This window comes from Leptodactylus fuscus, chromosome 1 (genome assembly GCF_031893055.1).
Source record: "Leptodactylus fuscus isolate aLepFus1 chromosome 1, aLepFus1.hap2, whole genome shotgun sequence".
Lineage (NCBI taxonomy): Eukaryota > Metazoa > Chordata > Amphibia > Anura > Leptodactylidae > Leptodactylus > Leptodactylus fuscus.
In genome coordinates, this window is record NC_134265.1 from 327,496,890 (window position 1) to 327,512,048 (window position 15,159).

The 15,159-nt window shown below is 44.5% G+C and overlaps 1 protein-coding gene across 2 annotated transcripts in view; it reads left to right on the top strand.

The window, feature by feature from the left end:
* Positions 1–1,673: 1,673 nt before the first annotated feature.
* PPP2R2C (protein phosphatase 2 regulatory subunit Bgamma) overlaps positions 1,674–15,159 on the top strand; it is a 107,388-nt gene continuing 93,902 nt past the window's right edge. For both annotated transcript variants that reach the window (XM_075260787.1, XM_075260797.1), the window contains exon 1: positions 1,674–2,094. In XM_075260787.1, coding sequence (XP_075116888.1) covers positions 2,025–2,094 — 70 coding nt within the window. In that variant the 5' untranslated portion in view covers positions 1,674–2,024. The remainder of the gene's footprint in view (positions 2,095–15,159) is intronic.

The following is a 15,159-nucleotide window of genomic DNA, read 5'->3' on the forward strand; positions in this document are numbered from 1 at the left end:
ACTGGGAAACTGAAAAAAATTCAGAATGGGGGAAAATTTCTGAAAAACTGGGCTTGTGCAACTTTTTTATGGAAATTGGTTTTACGGCGTTCACCGTGCAGCTGAAATGACATGGCAGCTGTATTCTATGGGGCAGTGCGATTCTGAGGATACCATTTCTTTTATGTTTTAACCCCATATTCTGACACCCATATATTTTTTATATTTCCGTGTACGGGGATGCATAACGCATCTTTTTGGGGGGGCCAGGTGTACTTTTTAGTTATACCATTTTGGGGAATGTAAGATGTTTTGGTTGTTTTTTGTTCAAATTTTTCCGGGAGGCCAAATGGCGAAAATACAGCGTTTTTTGATTTTTTTTCCTGATACAGCGTTCACCATACCGGAAAAATATTGTTATATGTTTGTAGACTGACAAAACTTCCACTTGAATCAAACAATTTATTAAACTGAATTCTCCATGTTTGTAGACTGGACATTTTTGGACATGGGGATATTTAATTTGTTTATGTTTATCTTAAATTGGGGTGATTTGGACAGGGGGGTGATTAGAATTTTTAGGTTTTTATTGTTATATTTTAAAAAAAAATTGCTATTTTATTAGCTCCCCAGGGGACTTGAACCTGCCATAATCTGATTGCAAGTCCCATAGACTGCAATACAACTGTATTTCAGTCTATTGGATTTTTGCTACATTACTATGACCCACCTCAATAGTAATATTCCTATGACAGGCCTGAGAGCCTTCAGAAGACTTCTAGGTGCCATAGGAACAGGTCAGTTTCCATGATCGTGCCGCGCAGTAACCAGCCTGCAACATCAAAGGTGCAGGGCAGGTGGAGCAGTTTTTTTAATTTGGGGGGGGAGGGGGATATAAATATCCAATGCCAGCGATCAGAGTGATTGTGAGCAGAGTGGCCGCCATCTTTAACGACCAGACATCTGCCGTAATAGAGAGGCGGATGTCAGGAAGGGGTTAAATAACAGTGGTGTAAACGTAGCCTAAGACAATCAATTGAAGAAGTATGCAATATGATCGATAACATATAACAAAATGCCATTCGGGCTGGTACTGTAAAACACAACATTTTGTTTTTTACGCTGCGTTTCTGCACTGTGGAAACCTGAAGGGGTTTTCTGATCCCTTACAATAACTCCCTACATACTTTATACCTTGTCTATAAATACAGTGTTTGTCACCGGATCCCTGCAGTTCCCCAGTCACCCTGCTGCAGTCGATCACGCTGTCACATCACACGACTCCAGTGACCTGATGTGTTGTCCATAGTGACATCACCGCAGTGGCCAGGACTTGTGCTGCAGGATAAAAGTTCTACTAGGAACGAAGGCATTGCATACAGTCATTGTGCATGTTTACTAAATTGTATCAACTCGTGTAACTTCTCTTTGCACTATGCGTATGCAAGAATACATGAACACAATAACAATAAATCTACCTCTCTCCCACTTTAAACTGTGCACCCTTGAAGGAAGGAGCAAACGGATTGTCCCCTGCAACCCCTGTACATAATGCCCCCCCTCGGTGCCTTGCATTGGCTGCAGTGACATTTTTTTCCTGACTTTCCAGCAGCACATGCAGCCAGAGATCTGACGGTGTGGTTGGGCTAGAACAAGCTGCTGGGGAGGGGCATGCTGTGATGCAGCAGAAGCATATGACAGCAGTAGCAGATCAGCTCCAAACAGCAAGTCACACACTGTTTCCTTATCTCCTGACTGCTATTTTGCTGCAGTGGCCTCATTTAGCATTGGGTTGGCACCAGCAGCTGCAGCCGGCAGGGCCTAGGGGCGAAAACCCACAAATAATACAACTGACACCCGGCAAGCAAGTGGTGTATTGTGTCCTGTTCTGTCTTGCATGGCTCTCAAGATGATGCTGATGCTGGGCTCAGTGGCAGACTGTGCTCCCTTCCTCTGCTAGCTTGTGGCAGTATGGATGTTGCTCTTGTGACGACCTCTGGTGATTCCATCAGTAGTCCATTGCGGATAGGCATGCTGAGTAATCCATGGGCGAGGACGTAGACACACGGAAAATTAACCACAGCTTTCTTCGGGACCACAACTATGTGACTGAAGGTAGATCCCTATTCTTATTACTCACTGCAACCCTACTTGTGTCACCCCCTACCTTGTGTGTAGTCTATACCCCATACCCACGTACTGTGCTGTACCTGTGTTATTGTGTCTATGTCTTGTCCTGGCAATATGAATATGGGGGGGGGGGGATACAGTAAAATAGGGTATCTAATTCCATCCAGTTCTTCAGGGGTTAATTACTGCAGACATTGTACTAAGTAGGAGAGGAGATCACGGCGGGTTACGGTGCGATTTCATTCCGGTTTGATACATGTTGTCATAGCGATCCTTTAAGTGAATTAGAATTAATTATAGTCAGAATTGCAATATTGTGGCCTTCTATAGGACTCCATGCTGGGTGGGGGGGAGTATGTATTTACAGTGTATGCGTGTTGCTCACATATGTTATGACATAAGGCACGGCGTGTATTTTGCATATAGTACGTCGTATGTTACATTTGTATAACGTTTATGTTTGAGAACTATTTTCATTTGACCAGGACACTGAATCTATAGTCTGTATTATTCGGCAGTCATTGGAGAGGCGCATTTCAGATTAGGTAGCACTGGGGAATAAAATATGAGACTACAATGAGAATATAAATTGTAAATCTATAGGTTCCTGATTCCAATCTTGAAGAAGGTAGAAATCTCCAGGGTGCAATTTAACTACTCAAGGGCAGCCTCAGGTCTGACTTGCAGTTTGCAGCAGGAGACAAGGTTTGTGGGTTGAGGCTTCGAAGCAATTACCAAGATAACGTGAAAAAAATCTAATGACTCTGATACATGACGGTCCTATATAGGGGGATGTAATAGAGCGCCTTCTCCAAATGTTTACCGTAATTCAGAATGGAATCAATTACTGGAAATGTTATACCACTCCAGTGGCCAGTATCATTTTTTACTAGCCAAGCAATATGGATCGCATGGGCCTCATGAGGAATCGTACGACAACAGCGGACGTGAACCTTATGAAGTTGTATAGTAGTGGCGCCGGCCCACCAGAGCACTAGAGGATCCCACACAGGGCCATGGTTCGACAACTAAAATGGGGATCACTCATGCTAGAGGGCTTATTAGCTTTTTGGGGGTATTTATTCACCAGGATATTCCGTAGGACTGTATAGAGACCAAGGCCATTCACATCAGTTGTCTTACACACTGGGGACAATTCATCAGGAATAGAGCTGTCAAGATGTTTTTGAGAATGGGAAGAACATCTAAACTCCATGTAGATATTGGGGAGGTATCTACTATTCCCTGTGCCCCAGAAGACTGCACATCTTTGGTGCACAATCCTCTTTCGCACCAAAGATGTACCCTCTTTCTGTGCCCCATTGAAAGCTTTTTACGAAAGTGGTCAGAGAGGAAGGTGGGCCAGGGCGAGGGGGCTCGGCTCGACAGATTTACTAGAACTTACAAAACAAACCTGGCATGAGTTATGTAGGAAATTTGCGCAGTTCCTGGCTGGTGTAGGTTCCATTCTGGTGCACGGGAGTTCACCTGAATTATTAAGAGGGGTTGCTTCTTAATAATTCAGGTGCAGTTACTATGAGCGGAGGAATAAATTAAGAGTGGCGCACAGAACATCTGTCCTAATAAATTCTTCTAAATTGTCTTTGGTCGGGTTTGAACTTGGACCTTGGAGCTACAATGGGAAGCCATGTCTGGCTAAATAAGTGACTTATATGCCAACCCTTCAAATGAATGGCTGCTCATGTAATGCATGTACCCACCACAGCTGGAGACCTCTCCAAAGTATCCCTAATAGTATTGGACCTATGAATAAGGGTCGTTGTGGTGCGACTACTCCTTTATATTCACACTGAGTTTTTTGCAGGCGGATTTTGACGCGGAATCCGCATCAAAATCCGCCTGCAAAAATGTTGCCCATTCATTTCAATGGGAGTCCCTCGTTTTTTTCTCCCACAAGCAATTATTTTCAGCTAGCAGGAAAAAGAAACGACGTGCCCTATCTTCCCGTGGATTCCGCTACGGCGTCCGTGGCTCGAGACAAACTCCTGCTTAGGTCCAATCATTCAGGCCTAATCAGGAGCGGGGTGGTGCGACGGGATGCCGCGCAGAGAAGTTACATGGCGGAAAAGGTTTCCGCGGTGTGAACATAAGTGTTTTCTAGGGAAAATCGGCTAAATGTGGTGTTGTAACATAAATGAAGTAATACTCACCTGTCTCCGATCCTCTTCTACCCCAAGTTTGCACTGGTTTTTACTTCCTGACGTCTCTTGACACCTAGGGTGTGCCCATTCACCCAACTACTGGCCACAGTAATGACTCGCCTAAGCCAATGATTGGCTGAGCAGGCAACACCCTATGTATCAAGAGTGTCTAGGTTACCCGCCCCTTTCAGGGGCAACACCACAACATTTGCACAAAGTTTCTCATGAGCATGCACTTTTCAGATGGTATATATATATATATATATATATATATATATATATATATATATATATATAGTGGTATTTATGGTATAATTACATATAAAATCTCAGAGCAAGTGTCCTTTAAGCAATTATCTTTAAGTCAAGTCTCCCACATAGCCCCTTCCTTAGAATCCTCGAGAATGGCGTTGCTGGTTCATTCTTTAAGATCATAGAGAAAGGTAGTTACTTGCTTTTGTTCTTCCGAGGACAGTATGGGGTCTGTAAGTCATAATACCTCCGGACACAGGCAGCCGGAGTGGTACACAGGCACTCCTATTTAGAGAGTACTGTCCACAAGAGCTAACATAAGGCCATAGTTATATAGGGCTATATCACGAAGCGTCCAATGGAGAAATGAAGTAACATTTTCCCACGATTGGGCATTCACATGTTCTATACAACTAGATGTAGAAGCCCATAATCATTTCCACTAGCCATACCCATAGCAATACATTGAGTTGTAGACTAGATCGCAATGAAGTAGGTGTTGGCTGCTGCTTGACGGTCACTTTCTAGAGCTACATGGGGTTCATGGGATCATGGCATTTACTCTTATACATCATACATATCATGTACAATCATGTGATCTTTGTTCCACATGGGCATTTTTTATCTTTTATGCACTATAGCAAAAAAAACAAACAGCAACGTACATAAAAATAATCACTTACATCAATCTAGGCCCCAGTGGAGCCTGAACTGTAGTACTAGTAGTAAAACTCCCTATCCCCTAAAGGAATACATGGACCACCAGAAATAATAACCTAATATTGTATCATAAACATATAGAAGGTTCACAAAAGACGAGAACCTTGTCAGAAAATATTACAGATAATATAATGGTATTATTACAATTGCTTTCTGTACCTGGAAGTATAAGAAAACTTCAGGTTGTGAGAATTTCCAAGGGTTGACTATGTGGCCAGATTGGGCAAAAGTTGTTTTTTTTTTGTGAATTCCAGTTTTTAAAGTGACACTCTTAGGCTGCATTCACACGGAGTAAACGCTGGCGTTTTTTGTGTGTTTTTTGCACATAGCGCCGCGTTTACGCCGCGTAGCGTCGCGTTAACGCCGCGTACACGCCGCGTTAACGCCGGGCAACGCCACCGCTAAATAGCGCGGCGTTAACGCGGCGTATACGCGGCGTTAACGCAACGCTACGCGGCGTAAACGCGGCGCTATGTGCAAAAAACACACAAAAAACGCCAGCGTTTACTCCGTGTGAATGCAGCCTTAGGGTGCATTCACACTGAGTAAACGCTAGCTTATTCTGAACGTAAAACACGTTCAGAATAAGCGGCGTCTAAAGCAGCTCCATTCATTTCTATGGGAGCGGGGATACGAGCGCTCCCCATAGAAATGAATGGGCTGCTTCTTTCACTCCGTGCAGTCCCATTGAAGTGAATGGGGAGTGCCAGCGTGTACGCTCCGGCATGAGCAGAGCTTGCCGTATACGCCAGCACTCCCCATTCACTTCAATGGGACTGCACGGAGTGAAAGAAGCAGCCCATTCATTTCTATGGGGAGCGCTCGTATCCCCGCTCCCATAGAAATGAATGGAGCTGCTTTAGACGCCGCTTATTCTGAACGTGTTTTACGTTCAGAATAAGCTAGCGTTTACTCAGTGTGAATGCACCCTTAAGGTAAATTTACATGGTAGATTTTACAGTGGGACCCATCATGTAAAATCCACTGTGTAGATATATTTCCTACTCCCATTTGCTTCAATTGGAGGTTAGAGCAGAATCTGTCCAATGATCGGGCAGGGGGCTTGTAGCGGAAAAGGAAGTGTTTGTCTCATTGAAATGAACAAGAGGCATAATTTTTGCAGTGGATTTTACTGCAGGAATACTGCCATGTGAACATGGCCTTAAGAACATTGAGGTACACAACCTATGTAGGATTGGGTTTGGGCATTATTATATAGTTGTTTTGGCAAGCACACCACCTTATATGATCCCGCAAAGCGCACTGCTATATGCAAATTTCAGCAGAAGATGTGGCCAAAGCTTCTTTAGAATGTCACTTTAAAGAGGACCTTTCATGTCCTCGGGCATATGCGGTTTTATATACTGCTAGAAAGCGAGAATTCAGCTCATTGTCAGCTTTCCCGTTATGTGCCCAGGGTAAGAGCTGTCAGTGCCATTACCGATAGCTCTTTACTGTCAGAAGGGCGTTCCTGACAGTCTAGTTGGGAATGCCCCTCCTGACAGTACTGTTCATAGTGCTGTACTGTCAGAGGGGGCATTCCCCTCTCCCTCCTGACAGTACTCATCCATAGTTGATCCATAGAACGCCCCCCACCCTCATAGAAGAGTACTGGGGGGGGGGGGCTTTCCTCGCCACTTAGCGTCATGGCTGGGCGGTAAGGTATGCCCCCTCTGACAGTACAGAGCTTCAGTCAGTTCTGTCAGGAGCGCCGTTCCCAGCTAGACTGTCAGGAACGCCCTTCTTACAGTGAAGAGTTATCAGTAACAGCACTCAGAGCTCTTGCCCCAGGGAACGTGATGGGAAAGCCGACAGGGAACTGAATTCAGTGCCCTTTCAGCTTTCCAGCAGTATATAAAACCGCATGTGCCTGAGGACATGAAAGATCCTCTTTTAATGGGTTGTCCCATCTGGAAATTCTGAATATTTTTAACATTTGTGTGACTATACCACAATTATCTAACATGGGAATGCCCCTTTAATGCGAAAATGGTCAATAATTGTTGCTGGCCTTCATTCTTTACAATAAAAAAGGTTGAATTATCGCAGAGAAACCTGCAAGTTGGGAACACTTTTTTTGAGGAATTTTTGCGTCAGATGGATATGCTGTAGTCAGAGGCCTAACTTGAAGCCCCTGTGGCCCAGTACAAAATCAGAAACGCCCCCCCCCCCCCCCAACACTTTCCATGTGCTATATATAATACTGGTGTCTTCTTATATTGTGGAATAGCTTTTGGGTCCCCTCAGACTCCAGGTTGAATTTCAATAGATAGGTCACAAATACCTTGTGATTGAGTTCAATGTGAAAATCAATTGCTGATACCCACTTTATATCAATGGGGTCATGGGTCTCCAGTTCCCCTTAAAGTTGACATAACAGCATACTTGTCAACTCTCCTGAGACATCCAGGAGGCTCCACCAAAAAAGTGGTGACCGTCTGATGTCCCGGAAGAGCAGGCAAATCTCGTGCCCAGTAAAATATTCCTACATTCGTGAGCGGTATATTTCATCATGGTGGGACTTTACCAAGAGGGTCAGGTCTGTTGTAATGTGCACAGAGGCCAATTTAGAAAACTTGCCAAAAATGCCTATGAGGCATTTAGGATATGCTCTGTGGAAATACTACAATAGACCCTACTGCTTGTACTATAGACCTCAGTCAGGAGGCAAGAAATCCTTGATGAGTTGGCAACTTAGGCCTCATGCACATGGTGGAGAGTGGACCCAATGAGGGTTTTGATGATAATAGAGCAGGTCCTATCCTGCTTCGTGGCATCAAAACAGAGAGGAATGAACCCTCCATTGAAGTGAATGGGGGACAGACGTCAATGAGATTACACTTGGATGTCGTCGTCCCCCCCCACACACACACACACTTGGCCTGCACATTGGTCATCTCAGCCTCAATCCCATTGTAATTACATTGGGATTACCTTTAAACCCCTGGTTAATAATTCTCTGAACAGGCCTTATAGTGGACCTTTCAAGTCCTCTGTGCACATGCGCTGTAATACACCGCTAGAAAGCTGACAGTGAATTCAGCACGCTATCGGCTTTCCCGTTCTGTGCCCCCGCTGAAGAGCTATCGATGCAGTTACCATAGACGCTTCTGTGAGGACGGGTGTTTCTGACAGATTGTTAGAAACGCCCTTCTGACACTAAAGAGCTACAGTAACAGCACCGATAGCTCTTCAGTGGGGGCACAGAACGAGAAAGCTGATAGTGTCTGAATTCAGCGCACTGTCGGCTTTCTAGCAGTGTATTACAGCGCATGTGCCCAGAGGATATGAAAGGTCCACTTTAACTCATTGGACAGTTGCCTAACAAGAAGCATGAAGTGACTACACTAGATGTGCACTTCCTTGTGGATTCCAAAGCGGACAGCACTAGCTCCATCGATACTTAAGGAATAGGTATGGTTATCTTAAAATATAACATGATGCAGGGAAAGGTATGAGGAAAAAAACACAGCTCTACATGCAAAAAAATATATGTCTGCAGCAATGGAAATGACGCACTCACGTAAATTCTGGAGGAGGTTGAATTTGCCCGGAAGATTCCCTTTCGGCTAGGGTGATTGCAATCCACACGTTCAGAAGTTAAATTCCAGCAAAGACAAAGCCCCTTGGTTAAAACTTAGCGTTATTGATTGTAGACGAAATTCATAAAATCATATTCATTTGTGTGATGAGACACACTAAGTACATGCAATCGATGGACAGACAGCTGACGCGTTTCGAACACAAACAGTGTTCTTAGTCATAGCTAAATGCATGTTGCCACAGTGCTCAATATATATAGCCCGAAAAGTATAAAGTGATAACACCTGCAGCTTAAGGTCAAAATAGATTGAACCCCCAGCACTACCATGCCAGTAAACATTCACATGGAATAACACAAAAGAAATATAAAACAAACAAGAAAAATAAAATAAAACCCAACGATTGTTGTGATAAATATGAATCACATTAAAACATTATGGTTATGGTGGATGGTTATCTTAAAGGGGTTATCCAGGAATTGGTCCAACCCCAGTGAAGGCCGGTGTAAAAAAAGAAAAAAAAAAGGAACACTCGCCTCCCTGTCCCTGGTGCTCCCAATCAGTAGCCTTAGCAGTTGCTAGTAGGGAACGGTGGTGTATGTCAGTGACATCATCAGTCCCTCTCTGGCGACTATCTGAGGCCGCTGATCGGTGTGGTGCAGGACTTTCAGCATCCAGGCCCCAGTATGAGACTGAATGGACACTGTCAGGAGACAACAGGGCGCTGGAGACAGGTGACACTAGCATTGGCTCACTGTTCTTCTGGTTCTGATCAACGGATAGGTGGACTTCTAAAATAGTGGTTACATATGGACCCATTGACTTTTTCGTCTGGTGATTTCAGGCAGACATTGTGCATGTAGCGTCAGTAGTATGTTTTATTATTTTCTTTTACAGCTCCCCGACCTCCATAGGGTTGGGTCTAGGGTTGAGCCGATCTTGACTTTTCAGGATCGATTTTGATAATTATCTGATTGATAATTATCAGAATGAGCGGAGCGTATACTCAGTGTGAAGGATAACATTGTTAGCTTTTCCCACAATGTTTGGCCAGTAGCAAAGCATTGTGGGAAATTATCACCGATCTCGATCCCACCTAAAAAGATCGTGTTTGGAATTCCGATCGCGATTGTGAAATTTTCTCGATCACCGTTTGGAATCCGATCTTTTCCGAACACGATCGCTCAACCCTAGTTGGGTCCATTTCCTGGACAACCCCTTTAAGCACTTTTTTTTTTAATAGTGTATTACGGCTGCTGCTGACATATGGGAGTATGTGATGGGGCAGATTTATGAAACCTGAAAACTTTTTATCAGCACCACTTTATATTTTATACTCTTCTGAGACTGGTTGGTCAGACCGTACACATAACCAGCCATACATTTACTCTTATGTATACTTACCGTATATAGACAATATATGAAATGCTGTGCAGATGTCATCTGAACACTTCCCTGTAATCCTTATTTATGACTGCTCTCAGAGCTGAAAGCCTATCTTACTTAATATACAGTATTTCTAACATATCCTAATGCTACATCATCACTTTTATTAGCTTGTCAATTTATTTTTCTCATGCATTATTACTAAGTTTTGCTTGCAGTACCACTGATAACCACATGCAGTGCTGCTTATGTATGTTGTTATTCATAGACTACATAGAGTATTTGCACACTGTAGCCCATACTGTACACTAATGTAAAGCACCACCTAGTGATATAAATGTTAAATGCATTAATTTATATTGCTACACTGCAAGCACGGCCAGTGTATTCCCATAATGAATCAGACTGCTAAGCAGGCGACAACACACATATATTATATTGGTAATGTATTTGCTTTGCACCATAGACAATATATATATTTTATTTAGTGTAGTTATCATACCATATGCCGAGGTGTCTTCAAATTAGGAGGTGACACAGCACAGCAGAAAGGCTCCATAGCCAATTATCAGTCTCCATGTGCTGTCATTTCCTGCTGTGCTAGAGGCAGAGAGAGCTGGTTCATTCAGAGAGAATGATGGTTGCATGGAAAAATTAATAGACAAAGGATAGCATAGCTAAAATCAATGTTTCTTGCAAGGAAAAAGAAGAATCTGGGGTTGACTCTTTCTTGGACATATTAATTATTAATTTAGAGCAATATGGATGAATTTAATGCAATATTTTTGGCACTATAAACCAAGGTAGTAACTAGAGATGAGCGAACAGTGAAATGTTCGAAGTTCGATTCGAGTAGGGCGCTCAATACTCGACTGTTCGATCAAACATCGAACTCTATTATAGTCTATGGGGAATAAATACTCGTTTAGGAGAAACCAGTATTCGACTCAGGAGTCACCAAATCCACTATCACACCCCAGGAAATGATGCCAACACTCTGGAATGCAACTGCGACAGCAGGGGAAGCATGTCTGGGGGCATCTAACAAGCCCAAGTCACTGTATTATGTCGGGATCCCTGTCAGCTTGCGATATGCGTGAGCTGACTTTTTCCCATAGGAATGCATTGACCAGCATTGATCGGCCAAATACCATACAGTGTACAGCATTCGGCCAATCAACGCTGGTTCTGGCGGAGGCTCGTCTGTGAGGAGGCGGAGTCTAAGATCGGACCAGAATGGAGACTGCTGTGGACCGATCTTAGACTCTGCCTCCTCCGGCAGAACCAGCGTTGATTGGCCGAATGCTGTACTCTGTATGGCATTCGGCCAATCAATGTTGGTCAATGCATTCCTATGCCGAGATGTAGCAGTGCTGGCCATGCACACAGCACTGCTACACCGGAGATGAAGCAGAGCTGAGTGTGTGCTGAATCCTGCTGCACACTCAGCTCTGCTGTATCAGAGATGCGCTGAACCCTGCTGCACACTCATCTCTGCTGTATCTCAGCAGAGCTGAGTGTGCAGCAGAGTTCAGCGCACACTCAGCTCTGCTTCATCTCCGGTGTAGCAGTGCTGAGCGTACGGCCAGCACTGCTACATCTCGGCATAGGAATGCATTGACCAGCGTTGATTGGCCGAATGCCATACAGAGTACAGCATTCGGCCAATCAACGCTGGTTCTGCCGGAGGAGGCGGAGTCTAAGATCGGTCCACAGCAGTCTCCATTCTGGTCCAATCTTAGACTCCGCCTCCTCACAGACGAGCCTCCGGCAGAACCAGCGTTGATTGGCCGAATGCTGTACTCTATATGGCATTCGGGCAATCAACACTGGTCGATGCATTCCTATGGGAAAAAGTCAGCTTGCGCATATCGCAAGCTGACAGGGATCCCGACCAGATAGAGCCCCAAAGACCTGGGTGAGTAACATTCCTCCCTAAATAAAGGTAATCCCTAGCTAACCCTGCCAGTACATCTATCCCTGTCTCACAGTCACATAGTTCACAGTCTCATATGAACCGGATATTAAATCCACTATTCATATAAATTGGAGGTCACCTGAATTAGCAAGCCAATTACTTTTTCCGATTTTTTTCCGATGCCTCCGTTGTCATAGTTCCTGTCCCACCTCCCCTGCGCAGTTATTGGTGCAAAAAAAGTGCCAGGGAAGGTGGGAGGGGAATCGAATTTTTAGTGAGTTTGCCACCTGGTGTTCTACTCGAATCGAACATCTCGAACAGCCTGATATCCGATCGAACATGTACTCGATTGAACGCTGTTCGCTCATCTCTAGTAGTAACCATTCATCTCTGGGCTCTACAGATTCAGCTAATCCTGCCCATTATGCTTGCAGAAAGGGGTTGACTCATTGTATAGCTGTCTTATCTGTCCTACATATTAAATTTTTTAGCTAGTCAGGGACACAAACGCGCCCCTTTCAGGACTGGTTGTTGCCAAACTGGGCCATAGCCCAAGGCCTCTCTTTTTCTGAAGATTGACAGAAGCTCTGGCAGTCATATCCTCAGTGATCAGGAAGTGATGGCGTATCCACATGACATAAAGATCACATATGTTGCATTACAGTCACATCTAATATTAGTGGATGTTGTTATGCTAAAGTTTACTGGGTGTCTGGTCATGGTCGCAGCATATTGAGGACTAAATTCACTATCAGTATGGATGATGTACTAGCACTATTACCATTGATATTATATTTTGCTTCTGTAGCTCTTGCCTTAAAGGGTTTGTCTAGATTGTAGAATTTCATGGCCTATTAATATCTCATCAGTGGGAGACCAACAACTGGCTCCCACACTGATCAGCAGTACAGGGCTGTGTCCAACACCCATATTACACAAGATATACAGAGCCAGAAGCAAATAGCTCCATTGGCTTGGCAATGTTACTCCAGCTCACCTCCCATTGCTGCTAATGGGATCTGAGCTCGAGTACCAGTGCCTGGCCATGATACAGGGCATGGAGCGAACTGCTTGTGACCCTGTGTTACAGGCGTCAGAAGCAGCCCCACAAAGCTGATCAGCTCTCCACCGATTACATGTTTATAGCAATAAAACCCTAATCCTGGGTAACCCCTTTAAAGTGGCATCCTACAAAAGCAGCTCCAAGAACTTGTATTTCACAGTTATCCTAAAACAGGGATACACAACTGGCAGACTGTGCTCCGTACCTGGACTGTGGCTTACCAGCTGTCTGGATCCCTGCAGGCAGGGCCGGCGTCAGCGCACGGCATAGTCGGGCAAGTGCCGGGGCCCACAGAGCCTCTGGGGGCCCCCCGGCACTTGCCTGTCACAATTTCAGCTCATCGGCGTCCGTCCGCCGATGAGCTGGAATACATACACGATGCAGGAGCTGCGAGATCAGCTCCTGCTTTAAAGCTCCGGCCCCGGCTTGCGTGTGTAGGCGTGATGATGTCATCGCATCACGCCTACACACGCAAGCCGGGCCGGAGCTAAGAGGGAGCTGATCTCACAGCTCCTGCATCGCGTATGTGATTGGAGGGAGAGAGAGAGGAGCGTCGGGGGAACGAGGGAAGGTGAGTGATAGAAGGTGAGTGATGTCTGCAGGTCAGCTCCCATTCACTTGAATTACAGCTAAGCTACAATGACTCAGTATAGCTAGAGAATAGAGCTGTCTGCTTCCTGCTCCATTCTCTGTCTATCAGCTGCAGTGAACAGATGATCAATGGGAGTGCTGGTTGTTAGACCCCTATCAATCTGATATTGATAACCTATCCTTAGGAAAGGACTCAGTATTATTATCTTGGAAATGCACTTTCCATGAAGACATTCCTGAACTCTGCTTTTAGAATGTGAATTGACCACTGCCATATAGACTTGTCATCAAACCACTTTATGTTACATATTAATATTTTAGGGAAATTCCATTCACATGGATTATTCTGGAACTATAAAAGACCATCTTAGAGCTTTTCCAACCAGTTATTGATTCCATTAAATTACTTACCAAGTAAGCTGAAGACTTCTAGCAAACCACGTGACCGTGCATATAGGATCCAGGACTTTCCATATGACATTATAGTTTGTTAAAGGGGTTTTCCGGGCAAATTTTTTTTTTTTTTAAAAGGTCTGTTAGTGCTAATACTGGGTTAATAAGTGCACCCAAATACCTTTAGCAGTCTGCACCTAGCCTCTTCTGCATTTGTTTACAAGGTGTAGCTTCCTGCTGCCTTTGCTAATGCAATGCTTTATGGTAGTTGTAGGTTGTCACACAAGCTGCCTCCCTCTCTAACACCCCCTCCCTGTGTAGACATGGGCGGCTCCTTCGGGCTCCCACACCTGTGCAATAGAGATGGAGTGTTGGCTAAGGTGCAAAGTTGGGAATCTGGCTCTTTTGCGCACGGGCAGGTAGACATTACAAAAGGAGGAGCCATTCCCTGCAGGAAGAAGTCTGGAAGGAAGAAAGGTAAGTATGATGGGTTGGAGTGGCGGAGTAGTAGTCATGTTCCATTTCCGGAAATGGGGGATCACCAATCCAATTTATAAAATCCTGATATTACTGGTGCAATCCTGTTATGGTGAGATAAATATGACTACAAGGCATCAGGCCGTTTCCTGCAATGGGAATACCAAAGGGGCCCTGCCCACTGCGCAACCAATGGGCCCAACCTGTTTTTTGGAGGATCATTGCTCTGTCCTCTTTCCAGATAGTCCCAGACTGTGATAGATCTGAAGACTAAGCTGCAAATATGCAATTAACATCATACAGTGCATCATCATTTCGGACTAACATAGGCGCATAGCTTTCTTACATTGTCTTCTAGTCTACACACATGTAATGTTATGTATAATAGTAATGCTAGCAAAACGTGTTCTGCAGGTCTGGAACATACAGGATAGTTGTGGTGGAAGATAAAGCCAGAACAATGTGCCAGCTTTGAATAAGGGAGAGGGCCGGAAATAGTTATTATAAGGGAGCCTTCACACGATGTAACGCTGCGCTCATTCTGAT